The sequence below is a fragment of the Schistocerca cancellata genome, chromosome 1, assembly GCF_023864275.1.
Source record: "Schistocerca cancellata isolate TAMUIC-IGC-003103 chromosome 1, iqSchCanc2.1, whole genome shotgun sequence".
Classification (NCBI taxonomy): Eukaryota; Metazoa; Arthropoda; class Insecta; order Orthoptera; family Acrididae; genus Schistocerca; species Schistocerca cancellata.
In genome coordinates this window covers 11,833,282-11,846,895 of record NC_064626.1, presented here as the reverse complement: position 1 = coordinate 11,846,895, position 13,614 = coordinate 11,833,282, and the positions used below count along the sequence as shown (strand labels likewise).

General features: G+C 40.2%; 1 protein-coding gene across 4 annotated transcripts in view; it reads right to left on the bottom strand.

Annotated features, from left to right (window-relative positions):
* Window positions 1-13,614, bottom strand: part of LOC126164076 (serine/threonine-protein phosphatase 2A 56 kDa regulatory subunit gamma isoform) — a 382,345-nt gene that overhangs the window by 122,402 nt on the left and 246,329 nt on the right. For all 4 annotated transcript variants that reach the window (XM_049920208.1, XM_049920210.1, XM_049920211.1 and 1 more), the window contains one exon: window positions 8,212-8,281. In XM_049920208.1, the coding sequence (XP_049776165.1) occupies window positions 8,212-8,281 (70 nt within the window). The remainder of the gene's footprint in view (window positions 1-8,211; window positions 8,282-13,614) is intronic.

The window sequence follows — 13,614 nt, the reverse complement described above, 5'->3', positions numbered from 1 at the left end:
AAAAGGGAGGAAGGTTTATCTGTTTAGCAATAGTATTAGGAGGCAGATTTCAGACCACTTAACAAATGAATATGAAAATTTCTGTTCCGACACTGACAATGTTGAGTGTCTATGGAAAAAGTTCAAGGCAATCATAAAATGTGTTTTAGACAGGTACGTGCCGAGTAAAACTGTGAGACACGGGAAAAACCCGCCGTGGTTCAACAACAAAGTTAGGAAACTACTGCAAAAGCAAAGAGAGCTTCACTGCAAGTTCAAACGCAGCCAAAACCTCTCAGACAAACAGAAGCTAAACAGTGTCAAAGTTAGCATAAGGAGGGCTATGCGTGAAGCGTTCAGTGAATTCGAAAGTAAAATTCTATGTACCGACTTGACAGAAAATCCTAGGAAGTTCTGGTCTTACGTAAAGTCAGTAAGTGGCTCGAAACAGCATGTCCAGACACTCCGGGATGATGATGGCATTGAAACAGAGGATGACAAGCATAAAGCTAAAACACTAAACACCTTTTTCCAATGCTGTTTCACAGAGGAAGTCCGCACTGCAGTTCCTTCTCTAAATCCTCGCACGAACGGAAAAATGGCTGACATCGAAATAAGTGTCCAAGGAATAGAAAAGCAACTGAAATCACTCAACAGATGGAAGTCCACTGGACTTGACGGGATACCAATTCGATTCTACACAGAGTGAGCGAAAGAACTTCTAACAGCTGTGTACCGCAAGTCTCTAGAGGAACGGAAGGTTCCAAATGATTGGGAAAGAGCACAGGTAGTCCCAGTTTTCAAGAAGGGTCGTCAAGCAGATGCTCAAAACTATAGTCCTATATCTCTGACATTGATCTGTTGTAGAATTTTACAACATGTTTTTTGCTCGCTTATCATTTCATTTCTGGAAACCCAGAATCTACTCTGTAGGAATCAACATGCATTTCGGAAACAGCGATTGTGTGAGACCCAACTCGCTTTATTTGTTCGTGAGACCCAGAAAATATTAGATACAGGCTCCCAGGTAGATGCTATTTTTCTTGACTTCCGGAAGGCGTTCGATACAGTTCCGCACTGTCGCCTGATAAAGTAAGAGCCTACAGAATATCAGACCAGCTGTGTGACTGGATTGAAGAGTTTTTAGCAAACAGAACACAGCATGTTGTTATCAACGGAGAGACGTCTACAGACGTTAAAGTAACCTCTGGCGTGCCACAGGGGAGTGTTATGGGACCATTGCTTTTCACAATATATATAAATGACCTAGTAGATAGTGTTGGAAGTTCCATGCTGCTTTTCGCGGATGATGCTGTAGTATACAGAGAAGTTGCAGCATTAGAAAATTGTAGCGAAATGCAGGAGGATCTGCAGCAGATAGGCACTTGGTGCAGGGAGTGGAAACTGACCCTTAACATAGACAAATGTAATGTATTGCTAATACACAGAAAGAAGGATCCTTTATTGTATGAGTATATGATAGCGGAACAAACACTGGTAGCAGTTACTTCTGTAAAATATCTGGGTGTATGCGTACAGAACGATTTGAAGTGGAATGATCATATAAAATTAACTGTTGGTAAGGTGGGTGCCAGGTTGAGATTCATTGGGAGAGTCCTTAGAAAATGTAGTCCATCAACAAAGGAGGTGGCTAACAAAACACTAGTTCGACCTATACTTGAGAATTGCTGATCAGAGTGGGATCCATACGAGGTCAGGTTGACAGAGGAGATAGAGAAGATCCAAAGAAGAGCGGCGCGCTTCGTCACAGGGTTATTCTTCTAATTTTCAGTCTCGCTTTTCTTTTTCCTCCAGAAATTCAACAAAAGTGGGCTTTAAATCAAAAAATTGCTCCAGACATGCCCCCGACTTAACCAAAAAACTTTGGAGTGTGTTATAGTCTCCATATTCTTTGTTCAGTTCATCAAAAGCTTTTGCAACCGACACTCTAATAATATGTGGTTCTGTAGAAAATTTACTGTTTGTACCACCAATTTCATCACGTGCTTCAGTTCCACAAATTTTGCATGTAGTACTTCCTGATGTGGAGAACAATGAATCGTGTATAAATAGTCTGCCAGTCACCATAATTTTTTTTCTCTTTCATTATCACCTAATCCTTAAAGTCTTTCTACATGGTGTTGTAATGCCGTTTCATAGCAAATTTGCAGTATCTGTTGATCATTCTGTTTGGGAGTGGAACAGGGAGAGAAGATGCTAGTTGTGGTACGAGGTACATTCCGCCACGCACCGTATGGTGGATTGCGGAGTACGTATGTAGATGTAGATCATGTAACTGCATAATGGATATTGAGAATTCCTGTCGTCCTCTTCTGGGATCACTTTTCATTTCTAAAGGCTTGTCACAACAGGTCGCTAGACTGCCTCTTTTTGCACAAAGAGCCACTGGATCTCCTTTATATCATGAGCAAACTGCAAAGGATTAATTATGTTTACATCACAATTCCATTGAATTAAACAAACTTATGCTGATGAAAATAAGTTGCACCAAATGTTTGAACAAAGTGCCACAGCACACTGATAAATGAAATGTCACAATATACTGAGTAATTCTGAGAAGGATAGCCACGACATACTGAGTAGCACCAGGACAGGCCGAACCTCAGACCGCATATGTGCAGTTTTGAACAACTGTGACCGATCCTGACATAAAGGGTATGCGTACAGTATATCTGCTCAGTGTAATGTGGAGTGTGAAAGCAACAGGATCAAGGCTACACATTGCGTTTAACTACTGTGTATTAATCCTAGGAATACAAAGGGGGTTGTATTTTATGGCCACATTTTGAAAAAATTGTAATGTAGTCAGTTACTTCACATTTTAAACTTATAAAAAGAAGTCTTCTACCAGATTCCATAAATGTTTTAAATTTTTCAGTTAAAAAGTCCGTTGATATTTCTAAGAATGCATTAAAAGATATTTTCAGGTCCTGGGACCCAGTTGCACATCAGTACCTTTTTAAAATGTATGCTGTTAATAAAAAGTAACTCTGCCCGAACAAGCCAAGAAGGCCCAACAGTACCGACCGGCCACCGTGTCCTCCTCAGCCCACAGGCATCACTGGATGCAGATATGGAGGGGCACGTGACCAGCATACCGCTCTCCTGGCCGTATGTCAGTTTATGAGACTGGAGTTGCTACTTCTCTACCGAGTAGCTCTTCAGGTTGCCTCACAAGGGCTGAGTGCACCCCAATTGCCAACAATGCTCAGTAGACTAGACGGTCACCCATCCAAGTACTATCCCAGCCAGACAGCGCCTAACTTCGGCAATCTGGCGCGAACCAGGGTTACCACTGCAGCAAGGCCGTTGGCATGTTGTTAATAAAGTCAACTGCAACTAACAATTTTCGTGGAATGAGATTTTCACTCTGCAGCAGAGTGTGCGCTGATATGAAACTTCCTGGCAGATTAAAACTGTGTGCCGGACTGAGACTCGAACTCGGGACCTTTGCCTTTCGTGGGCAAGTGCTCTACCGACAGCTACCCAAGCACGACTCTCGCCCCGTCCTCACAGCTTTACTTCTGCCAGTATCTCCTCTCCTACCTTCCAAACTTTACAGATGCTCTGCTGCGAACTTTGCAGTTTTAATCCGCCAGGAAGTTTCATATCAGCGTACACTCTGCTGCAGAGTGAAAATCTCATTCTGGAAACATCCCGCAGGCTGTGGCTAAGCCATGGCTCCGCAATATCCTTTCTTTCAGGAGTGCTAGTTCTGCAGGGTTCGCAGGAGAGCTTCTGTAAAGTTCGGAAGGTAGGAGACGAGATACTGGTGGAAGTAAAGCTGTGAGGATGGGACACGAGTCGTGCTTGGGTAGCTCAGCTGGTAGAGCACTTGCCCACGAAAGGCAAAGGTCCCGAGTTCGAGTCTCGGTCCGGCACACAGTTTTAATCTGCCAGACAGTTTCAACAATTTTTGTGTTTTTCAAAAAATGTACAGTTGTAGCATCTTTCATAACAATACATCATCTATTACTGTAGCATCTTTCATAACAATACATCATCTATTACTGTAACACTTTTTGAATTCTTTCAGTTCTCAACAACATGGAGAATTTACCTTCCAATCTTTACGAACGACACCCCATTGTGAATTTTGCTTTGGTCATTAATACTCTCTACTGTCATTAGTTCTGTAATTATATAAGTATACAGAGTCTTTCTGTAAGTGTGTGCAAAAATGTAACACGACATAGAGGATGCTTCAACTAACAATCTGAGGTAGGGAACCTGTGGTCAGAGAAGCCAGCTTAAGGAGTAAACGTGTCTACTGCTTTCTCTCGAATTACTGTTTTCCAGCTCATTTACAAGTAACATATGTACAAGTTTACACATACTGTGCTGTTTATTTACACGTGCATTCTTTGTTTCCTGCAAGGATACATGGACGACAAGCCTGGTTACTAGGAAGTGATGATGTAGATTTTGTTTACTTGTCCATAAGGTGGCTCTGTTGTATCATATTTACACTGTCCCATGACAGAACATGCTATGAATCCCTGACAGAACCAGTCATTACTCAGTGCTATTCAGAGATGTACAGTACAATTCAATGGAGCAATACCGGTACAGTTTCGCAGAACTCACTGACACGCAATTTGTGTACGGAGAAGATGACTGCAATGCTCTCGCTGCTGAAAGGCTTTACAGGGTTCCCAACAGGCATCAGGTATCACGATGAGTCCTTATTTCTCTCAGTCAATGAATGCAGGAGACTGGTTCATAGGAAAGAAGAAACGAAGGACCTGGCAACAGGAGGACTACTCTCACACCCGATTTTCAAGAGGGGGTGCCGGAATGTGTTGCAGCGGCTCCCACTACAAGTACTCACTGTATTGCACTACAAATGGGCAATGCACATGCTAGCATGTGGCGAGTACTCCACGAACAATTGCACCCATATCACCTACAATGAGACCACGAAACGTTTGCGACTGACTCTGCATCAAGGGTCGCACTGTGTCACAGATTGCTCCAACAATGGATTGAGCGACCAGATTTTCTCCAAATCATGCTGTTTACTGGCTAGGTCTCATTTGATTGTGACGGTATTTTGAACAACAGGAACAGCCATGTGTCGGATGAGGAAAGCCATCACACTATAATAGAATCACACCATCAAATACATTTTGCTGTGAATATCTGGATCGGCATTGTAGGCGACAATCTCACTGGGCCATATCTTCTGTCTGGCCATCTGAATGGCCACATGTACTTGAGGTTCATGTAAAGAGTTCTACCTGCATTGATGGAGAATGTGTCCTTGGCGGTTCACAAGAGGATGTGGATACAACGTGACAGTGCACCACTTCATTTCAGTGCGGATGTCTGCAGCCATCTCAGTGTTCCCTGGTCACTGGATTGGAATGGGCTGTGAGGTCACCTGACCTGAACCCCCTTGATTATTTCCTACGGGAATATCTGAAGTCACTTGTGTACGAGGCCCCACTCGATAGAGTTGGAATTAGCTTAGAGAATTTTAGTTGCCTGCGATGTAATTTGGAACACACCAGGGATAATTGTCGGGGTGTGTCAAAATCTTGTTTATCGACGTCAGACTTGTACCGAGTTTGATGGCTGACTGTTTCAGCACATTTTGTAAGGTACTGTACGAATCGTGCATTCATTGTGTCAGTGATGGTATTTGCAGTTAATTAATGTAAATAAAAAAGTAAATGTTAATTTGATTTTATTGCTATTGTCTCCTTCAGCTCAAACTGTTAGGTGGAGCATTCTTTATGTCGCGTTAAATTTTTGCGCACTCTTACGGGAAAAACCTCTATTTGAACTATTTGTAAGGACTTTCCAAGGCAAATCTGCACAGCAGGCAACTATCACAACACATGAAACTTCCATGCCAAAGTGGGGAAAAAAACAGAAAACATTTGACAGGCATGTTTCAGTACAGGAATAACGCAGCAGAGGCACTTCGATATTTAGTTGCCACGAATAGTCCATTTGTATAGCGTTGCTCATTTAAAACAGCCTTGGAATACTGCACCGTGTGGTGCTATTATACTGAACTGAATAAATATTTTGGTGCCTTAACTGTACTCACACATTGCTGCAGTCCAAATTGCAGCAGAACGCAGTTGCCAGTCCTCACATCACGACTTCATTCACCGACAGCTTTGCATGAACAGACAAAAGTTACCCTTCTAACTGTTCACTGTTGGGCATACATCTCATGCAAGTTCTTACAAGTGATTTCTTCTAAATGCACACCAATATACTACCATTGGGCAATGTGATGCTAAGCACATTATTGGACTGTGACGGTGTGGCACTAACATATTAGGCTGTTTGTCAAAGAAGTTTAAATTCTGTCATCAGAAACTGCAAAGGACTTTGAAGAGCTGTTGACTGGAACACAAACTGTCTTGGAAACAGGTTAAAATATGATCATCATCAAAAGTAAACGAAGGGTAATGGCATTCAGTCAACAGAGCAGGAAAGAAGACATTAAAAGTAGTAGGTAAGTTTTGATATTTAGGTAGCAAAACAACCATACATAGCAGAATTGGAAGGGTACAGAAAGAAAAAATTTCTGAAAAAGAGAAATTTGTTAACATAAATTTAAATGTTAGAAATTCTTTTGTAAAGCTATTTGTCTATAGTTTATCCTCATATACAAGCAAAAGAAGAGTAATTTGTGTCACAACATGAGAAGCAGAAGGGATCATTTGCTCATACTGAGGCATCAAGGGCTCACCAATTTAGTATTTGTAGAAAGTGTGGAGGGTAAAAATCAGAGGGAGAATACGCTAAACAGATTCAGAAGAATGTAAGATGTACTAGTTATTCGGAGTTGAAGAGGCTTGCACAGGATCTAATAGCATGGAGAGCTGCATCAAATCAGTCTCTGGACTAAAGACCACAACAACAACAAGCAAGACATCTTGTTCAAACAAGAATAGAGGTTTTAGAGATGTGCTACAGGAAATTAGGACACCATCGAGGTATTCTGTATTTGGTAACAGAGAAACTAATGATGGTAAAAACTGTAGAGGGAACCAGGTTATGAATAGGGTAAGCGTGTTTGAACAGATGAAGTTGTAGTAATAAATCAGAGAAGCAGAGGCTTGCACACAATACACTAGCGTGGAGCTTTGCATCAAACCAGTGTTTGGTCCGAAGGTCAAAGCAGCAGCAGCAGCAGCAGCAGCAGCAGCAGCAGCTACTACTACTACTACTACTACTACTACTTACTTACCACCACCAGCACGACCTTATTAGCTGACCACAATATTATTGCACCTGGGAAGGAGGGGTGCTTCAGTCAGCTTACTGTGCACTTCTATTGTGACATTTCATGAAGACACACTGAAACACTCGATAGCATATGCACAATTGCCTTTAAGTCATCCACAATGTGATGTATTTTCCTTAGCCACCACTGTACTTGTTTACTGTAACATCACCACAAGTTGCCGATAGCAGCCACGGAGACCGAGTGCAATAATATTGTGGTCAGGTAAAACACACTTTGGTTTTGAAGCCAAACATTTATTCTTCAAAATATGTAGCGGAGCAGGAAGAAAAACAGATATTTCAGCAAAAGAGAAAGTTAAGTCAGAATTTGAACTCTGTACAGGTTGTGGATTAAATTAGAATAAAATGATGCAACAACTAAGATTTAAAAAAATCAGCACAATTAGCAACGTGGGACACAGCGACACACACACACACACACACACACACACACACACACACACAATTTGAGACAACACGTGGCACAAGCAAAGATAAAGTAATTCACAAATGATTAATGAACAGAGAGAAATACAAACTGATAAGTAGAGAGACATGAAATGTGAATCAAGACACTGAAATATCCGTGATATATTTTTGTGCAAGAATCTGCTAGAGTAGTAATTGGGAGTATCGACATAATATTATTATTATTATTATTATTATTATTATTATTGTGCAGATTGTGGTTCCTGCACTTTATACCACTCATGGAACAGTATCAAGATGAACTCTCACTGTTCTTAATAGATGTGAACATTCCTTACACTATTTTGCATTTCCCAATTATAAAGCTTTAAAATTTCCATTTTCAATGTTGTTATCTTTCTCTCCGTGTGTGTGTGTGTGTGTGTGTGTGTGTGTGTGTGTGTTTTGGCACACGCTACACCACCTACATCAATAGTTTATTTCAGCAGCTGATAAGCAGACAGTATCCTAAATTACTTATTTTAGCATTACCTGTAAAACAAATTTCTGGTCGATGTATCTCTTTGCAACATTTGGCTGGAAGTCTGGAGACTCCAAGAACCTGCAACACAAAGTATGTAGAACTGTCATATTTCCATTATATTTATTTAAATATTACAGGCAGGTTACAAAAACTGCCTAATAGGAAACAAAACATTGTTGACACCGACCACCTCGACGTCGAATGTCACCTGGTGGCATTACGAGCACGACAACGTCAGTAGGCATACAAGCAGAGCAAAGTCGAATGGGGAATAATTCTAAAGGTGCATTTACATCTGTGCCCCTGGCACCAAATCACCACGCACTGTGCTCGACCCGCAAGCAGGAAGAGGTAAGTGTGTCGGTGCACGCCACTTCCTCGATGTATGTGCATACGTGATTCCATTCACATCTAGAGATAACCGTGCAGACTACTCTAGCTGCAAATTAAATGTGTCCACGTGGCCAGCCGGTGAGCCATGAGGTGTACGTTTTATCAGCTGAACATCTCTCTATGTAAGATCACAAATGCATATCGTTCACCCTAAGACTTCTGTCTATTTTTGCTCACTGCCTTGCCACACACTGAGCAAGTTACATTTGTATTTTGCTTAACTTACAGTTTTAACTAATATTTACTGACATCACTTCACAATCCTAGTGAATGATAATGCATATTTTATTAGTAAAATTCTATCTAGTGTCTTTACTGTGATTTACGTCAGACCTGCACGAATTCCGCAGTGAATGCTTGTATTCAAAATTCACACACTGAGGGTGCCTCTCCCAATGTACCAGGAGATGTCACAATGATTAAATATGACAAGGACATAATGTAAAAGAAAACTATAGTATTATTAAATACCACTACATAAGCAAGTATGCTTATCTATCTGCCTATAATTATTTATTTTCAAAAATATTCATTTCTAGCATGCTCACATTCACGAATGCACACACGTAAAAACAGCAATAAATTGAACCACAAAAATATTGGGAACATGGGCTATCTACTTCCAAAAATATTTATCTAAGCATTTCATTGCTGCAGCAGACACACACACCACACGCCAAGCTGGGACAAGTACTCCGTCACGATCGTCCGACATATCTTCCTGTGCTAACTAGGCTGTGTCTGGACTCCTACGTGGGCCTGACTGAGCAGCCTGCCTCCTCCAATGGTGAACATTTCTTGGTAATTTCATGTCAATTAAACACAGAAAAAAAAAAGAAAAAACATTTTCGACCTAATCATCCCAGGGTTTCTTTCAAATCTGGTGCATCCAATGAGAAAACTTACAATTCTGCAAAGTGTGGATATTGTGTGAAATTTACAAGCATCTCTCTGAACATATATGAACATAATTCTGCTTTTAATCTAGATGATGATGTTACTGTGGTCTTTAGTCCAGAGGCTGGTTTGATGTAGCTCTGCATGCTACTCCATCATGTGCAAGCTGCTTCATCTCCGAGTAACTACTGCAACCTACGTCCTTCTGAATCTGCTTAGTGTATTAATCCCTTTGTCTCCCTCTACGATTTTTACCCTCCACGCATGCCTCCAGTACTAAATTGGTGATCCCTTGATGCCTCAGAACATGTCCGACCAACTGATCCCTTCTTCTAGTCAAGTTGTGCCACAAATTTCTCTTCTCCCCAGTTCCATTCAGTACCACCTCATTAGTTGTGTGATCTATCCATCTAATCTTCAGCATTTTTCTGTAGCACCACATCTCGAAAGCCTATATTCTCTTTTTGTGTAAGCTATTATCTTCCATGTTTCACTTCCCTACATGGCTACACTCCAAACAAACACTTTCAGAAAAGACTTCCTGAAAATTACATCTATACTCGATGTTAACAAATTTCTCTTCTTCAGAAACTCATCTTTGCCTTTGGCAGTTTAAATTTTATATCCCCTCTACTTTGACTATCATCAGCTATTTTATTGGTCAAATAAAATAACTCATCGACTACTATAAGTGTCTCATTTCCTAATTTAATTCCCTCAGCATCACCTGATGTAATTCAAATACATTCCATTATCCTCGTTTTGCTTTTGTTGATGTTCATCTTATATCCTACTTTCAAGAGAATGCCAATTCCGTTCAACAGCTCTTCCGGGTCCTTTGCTGTCTCTGACAGAATTAAAATCTCATCGGCGAACCTCAAAGTTTTTATTTTTTCTCCATTGATTTTAATTCCTATTCCAAAATTTTCTTTTTTTTCTTTACTGGTTGCTCAATATACAGATAGAATAACATCGGGGATAGGCTACAACCCTGTCTCATTCCCTTCTCAACCACTGCTTCCCATTCATGCCACTCGACTCTTACGACTGCCACCCAGTTTCCGTACAAATTGTAAATAGCCTTTTGCTTCCTATATATGACCCCTGCCACCTTTAGAATTTGAAAGAGAGTGTTCCAGTCAATATTGTCAAAAGCTTTCTCCAAGTCTACGAATGCTAGAAACATAAGTTTACCTTTCTTTAACCTAGCTTCTAAGATGAAGTCGTAGGGTCAGTATTGCCTCGCATGTTCCAACATTTCTACGGAATCCAAACTGATCTTCCCCAATATTGGCTTTTATCAGTTTTCTTTTCGTCTGTAAAGAATTCGTGTTGGTATTTTGCAGCCGTGACTTATTAATATGATAGTTCGGTAATTTTCACACCTCTCAACACCTGCTTTCTTTGGGATTGGAATTATTACATTCTTCCTGAAGTCTGAAGGTATTCTGCCTGTCTCATACACCTTGCTCATCAGATGGTAGAGTTTTCTCACAGCTGGCTCTCCAAAGGCTACCAGTCGTTCTACTGGAATATTGTCTACTCCCAGGGCCTTGTTTTGAATTAGGTCTTTCAGTGCTCTATCAGTATATATCCAATATGTAATCCGGATAATGCAATGAAAAGTTTATGAGTAAAGATCTACACTGATATGCAACATGATGGACTTCTGAGATTTTCAAATTCAAGTCCACTAACCAAATGTTATAAGCAGATATGTATTTGGTTTTTTCCAGAACAGCAGCCAATAGCAGTCACTATTTCTCTGACCAAATGGTGAACCTTTGTTGCTGTGAACAGCCAATCAGAGACACTTATTGCAACAAATCTTCATTAGCTTGTTTCATGGGTGTGGCTTGTTTACTCAAACTGCAGTCTACATGCACTGTGAAGTAATATTTAGTAATACTTGGTAAAAAATGGATTTCAAGTCAAAATTTTACTGTTGTAATCCATTTTATGAAGGCCATGCAAGAGAACAGAAGAATTTGAGGAATGTTCAGGAGTGGGTGGTAAACAAATCTCCTAATGTACTGTTAGGAGGTAAAATTTGCAGCAAATGCAGAAAGGAAATATCACAAAACCCATGCAGGTGTTGCCTTAGTTGAGCTACCGTATTTACTCGAATCTAAGCCGCACTTTTTTTCCGGTTTTTGTAATCCAAAAAACCGCCTGCGGCTTAGAATCGAGTGCAAAATAAGCACAAGTCCTGAAAAATGGTGGTAGGTGCCGCCACAACTATCTTCTGCCGTCGAATATATGTAGCGCTACACAGGCACAAAGATAAATACTGGCGCCAAAATCTCCGAGTCAGTAAATAAATTAAAAAAAGGTGGAAGACGAGCTTTTTTCTCCACCCCGAGTTTCGACCGCTGCATTTTCATACATTATCCAATGAAGTAAATACAAATTCCGTATTGTTCATCTTTGAATGTAGCAGCATTTCAATGTACTATGAAAATCTGACTGGCAAGACTGTTTGGGATGTTTGTCAATGTGGCCAACTCTACGTTCTGAATTTTTTCCTACCTGTGAGAAGAGATTGTTGCTAATAGGAACTTTTATGAATTGAGAATCACATGCAGTATTCTCTTCACCATAAGAATAATACGAATATGAACATTTTGCCATGTATTCTTTCGTGTTTGCTGCTATCTCATTTAAATCCTGTCTGCCTAATAAAGTTCGAAACTAGTGCGAGGCAACAGCAAACGTGGAAGAATATACATATCATGGCATGTTTATATTCGTATTATTCTTATGCCTAATAGTGATACAGTCAGAAATGAAGCACGGCAATTGACTAGATTTTTAAATCTAAGATGACTAACTTCTGTGCAGAATGTAAGGTACAAAAGAGGCGTCTGCAAAGATTTTCAAATGGCGAAAAATTTTAGCTAAACTCTCATTCAGAACATCTATCATACGCAGTCTATTATTTGGTTCTTGTTGATCATTATCAAAGAAAGCAGCAGTGTAAGTAACAACAAATAGCAGTCTCTTGCCATTGTTTTGCTAATGAGACAATTCCTCTCCTTTTTTATCGTAAGCGGCGGTAGCGCGCACAAAAGCAAGCCATGCCGCGATCGGCGACAGGTCGTAAACACACATTATCAGAATGCGACAAACAACGCATGACACAGTACAACAATGCATTTTCAGCTTAGAGTGACGTTAACACCTATAACAAAGAGAACAGCACTTATCAGATCAAAGAAAAATAAGCAATCGATTCAAAACAGATGAAGCATGTGAAAAAGGAAGGGTACCCGTATAAATACGGGCCTGACGCATAGCAATGGCTACCTGGTAAAACTTAACTACTACTCGAACCAAACTACTGTAGCTGTATCGTCATTCATTCAACCTAAATTGTGTCTCATATTACAATGGACCAACTTTGTTTCGATTTGGAGGTGCGGCCTAAAACTTTTCTCTCCCTTGAATTTCGAGTCTCAAATTTCAGGTGCAGCTTAGATTCGGGAAAATTTTTTTTTCCTTGATTTCGAGTCATTTTTCAGGTGCGGCTTAGATTCGAGTGCGGCTTAGATTCGAGTAAATACGGTAGGTACTTCCAGAGATGATATATGTGAAGATGAAATAGCATCAGATCTGGCAACTGATTCTGTAGATATCAGCCTTCAGTATTTAGGTCACTCTCCTGTGGAGGAAAAGAGGCTTCAAGCTTGAGGGGGGAGAGAAAAAACACCTAAAGCAAAAATTGAAAAAAGTTGCCTTAGTGTTGGAGTATACTTGTATGACAACTGGAAAAAGAAGAGTGTGAAAAAAATTTATAAACAAAAATCATAGCCCACCTGAAAGATACGCTTCACAATTCAGACCAGAATTTTAGGTTAACAGTTGAAAGGCGTAAAATGAAAGAACTACAAAAGTGTGAAAAACACAGTCCTGCACTTCCAGCATGTTTCTTAGGTACATGTCCGTATTTTCCAAGTGTGATAAGGTTGACTGATTATGTGTTTGAACTGTTTGGTATAAATTACATTGCAAAATGGTGTATAAGATTTGGTTAACTACGGGCAAGGTAGTTATGGAGAAACTAACAAAAATGAACATACGATTTAATTAGGATGCATGTTTGAATGCACCAAATTTGAAAG